Source organism: Eurytemora carolleeae, unplaced genomic scaffold (genome assembly GCF_000591075.1).
Source record: "Eurytemora carolleeae unplaced genomic scaffold, Eaff_2.0 scaffold67, whole genome shotgun sequence".
Taxonomy (NCBI): Eukaryota; Metazoa; Arthropoda; class Copepoda; order Calanoida; family Temoridae; genus Eurytemora; species Eurytemora carolleeae.
Window position 1 is genome coordinate 248,053 of NW_019396097.1, and position 2,373 is coordinate 250,425.

At 28.8% G+C, this 2,373-nt stretch overlaps 1 protein-coding gene across 2 annotated transcripts in view; it reads left to right on the top strand.

The window, feature by feature from the left end:
- The first annotated feature begins 892 nt into the window (after positions 1-892).
- Positions 893-2,373, top strand: part of LOC111694859 (uncharacterized) — an 18,461-nt gene continuing 16,980 nt past the window's right edge. For both annotated transcript variants that reach the window (XM_023463896.1, XM_023463897.1), the window contains exons 1-2: positions 893-1,070; positions 2,244-2,339. In XM_023463896.1, coding sequence (XP_023319664.1) covers positions 900-1,070; positions 2,244-2,339 — 267 coding nt within the window. In that variant the 5' untranslated portion in view covers positions 893-899. The remainder of the gene's footprint in view (positions 1,071-2,243; positions 2,340-2,373) is intronic.

Here is a 2,373-nt window from a genome sequence, read left to right on the forward strand (position 1 = left end):
TTCTTTTTTATCTAAACTAAAAATTAAATATAAATATCCACAAACCGAAACCAGATATACTTTCATTTCCTATAGATATATTGCAATTTGTAAGGTTTTTTATTTAAACTTATTTGTCTCAATTTTCGTATATTCTTTTTAATTCAAAAATATTTTTCAATTGTTTCTAAAATTCCCCGGGCACTGCAGCTGGTATATGTTTCTAATTTAACTGATATATATATATATATATATATATATATCCTAGTATTGATATAATATAATTCATTTAAATATAAAGTTGTTTATTAACAAATTTTTCAAGTTTTCAAGATTTAATAAGAAAATAACACAATAAGCAATAATTGGTCTCAAGGAGTAACAATTTCGTTTAATATCTATTTCATGATTTGAAGGTTAACACTAAGCGGGTGTACCGAAAAAAACGTGTATCATGCTCAGCTGCTTTATATCATTTCAAAATCAGAAATAAAAATATGACACATTTGTCAAGAAATTGTAACAATTCCATATGAATTCAGTGTTTTAACTCAATATGAACATTATTTTACGGAATTCAATTTACTTTTTGAACTAACTGTTCCTGCAGTTAAATGGGAGTGCCGTGGGTATAGATACAGGGATGTTTATTCTTCTCTAAAACTTTAAAATATTTTATCTTTAAATTCAACCAAATATTTTTAAAATTGTTATTGAAAATGTATATTTTCCGCTCATTTTTTATGTTCCTAGAAAAGTTCAGATATAGATCAAAGCTCTGATTTTCCTTATCCTTAAATCGGCAATATTTCGAAGAATATTTTGAATAAACTTTATACTCAACTTTGATCAAAGAAAAAGAATGGGGGAACCCCTGACTAAAGATGGTTTTGAAGATTAGTAGTCCAGACCTTCTTGTCATGGTGGGACTTCTCCGTGAGATCTATACCCCCCTCTCTAGGGGAGGCCATGCGCCACATGCCCCCCGCTCACCATTTCTTTGGGGGCACCGTTCCCCACTCTCTACAAGAAAAATGATAATTTCGATTCTAATTTTACTCAATGTTAATTTTCAACCAGTTTTATCTCAGGTTTTCTTTTTTCTTTTAATTTCAAGTCTCCGTTTTAATATCTTAATTTCATTGATTTAGTTCTCATTTACAATTGATCAATTCTCAAATCTTCATTAATTTAACTTTTCCTTTATTCATTAAACAATTAATTCTTTTATCTTATCAATTAAATCAATTCTCATCTCTCATTAATCAATTTATATCTCATTAATCAATTCATATCTCATTAATCAATTCATATCTCATTAATCAATTCTTATCCCTCATTAATCAATTCATATCTCATTTATCAATTCTTATCCCTCATTAATCAATTCTTATTTCTCAAAAATCAATTCATATTTCATTAATCAATTCAAATCTAATTAACTCAACAATCAAGTCTCATTTTTCATTAAATATTTCTCATTAATCAATTCTAAATTATTTATTATAAATCAATTTTCATTTTCATTGATCAATTTTCTTTCCTCATTCATTAATTTTCACATATCTCAAGAATCAATTTATAACTCATCAATCAATTCTGATTTGACTATATCTCCTTCTGTACTTGAAACTGATCAAGGTCATAATGCAAGGAAAGTTAGTTGCAGTTGGGTCTACTCTGCGTACATGATAAAACCAGTTCTCTCTGGGCGGAATTTGTAAACAAAAATAGATGCATCTGTGTTCGTTTAGTATCCGAGGAGTATAAAAGCATTAAATTTTGATAATTTTGATAATTCACATAATAGTTTCCTATGACCAGAATATTTTATTGATTTTTTATGTGAAAGGTGGATCCCATGTCAAACTTCGACATCCGTCATGTGTTTACATTACCGTCCAGAGACAGTACACTGCAGTACAAAAGATGCGTACACCTCTGAAATAACTTTCCTGTTAAATATTCCTTTGTGATAGAGTTTTTTTCATACTTCAAAAAAAACTTGATGGTTCTCAGAGAAAATACATTTCGATATTTTAAATATCCTTCTAAATTCTAATCAAAAACAACCATATTATTTTATAACAAAAAGATAAGGAAAAAATACATTTAATAACAAATGTTTTTTTAAACAAAACAAAAAAAGGATGGAAAAAGATTTTTTGAATAAAAGTTAATATGGTCAACCTTGAGGTGTAGTATATAAGTTGGAACATAACTTTCCTTGCATTATAACCCTGAACCTGATTAAGTTTTGTTAGGACGGATGCTCCGGGTTCCAGTCTGAGTACTGTAACATGAGGTTGGATAATATCCTCCTTTTAGATTCTAATGTTACAACACCAGCAGAGTGTCAGGTTACGTATCTGTCTTTAACCCCCTTCCCCCCTC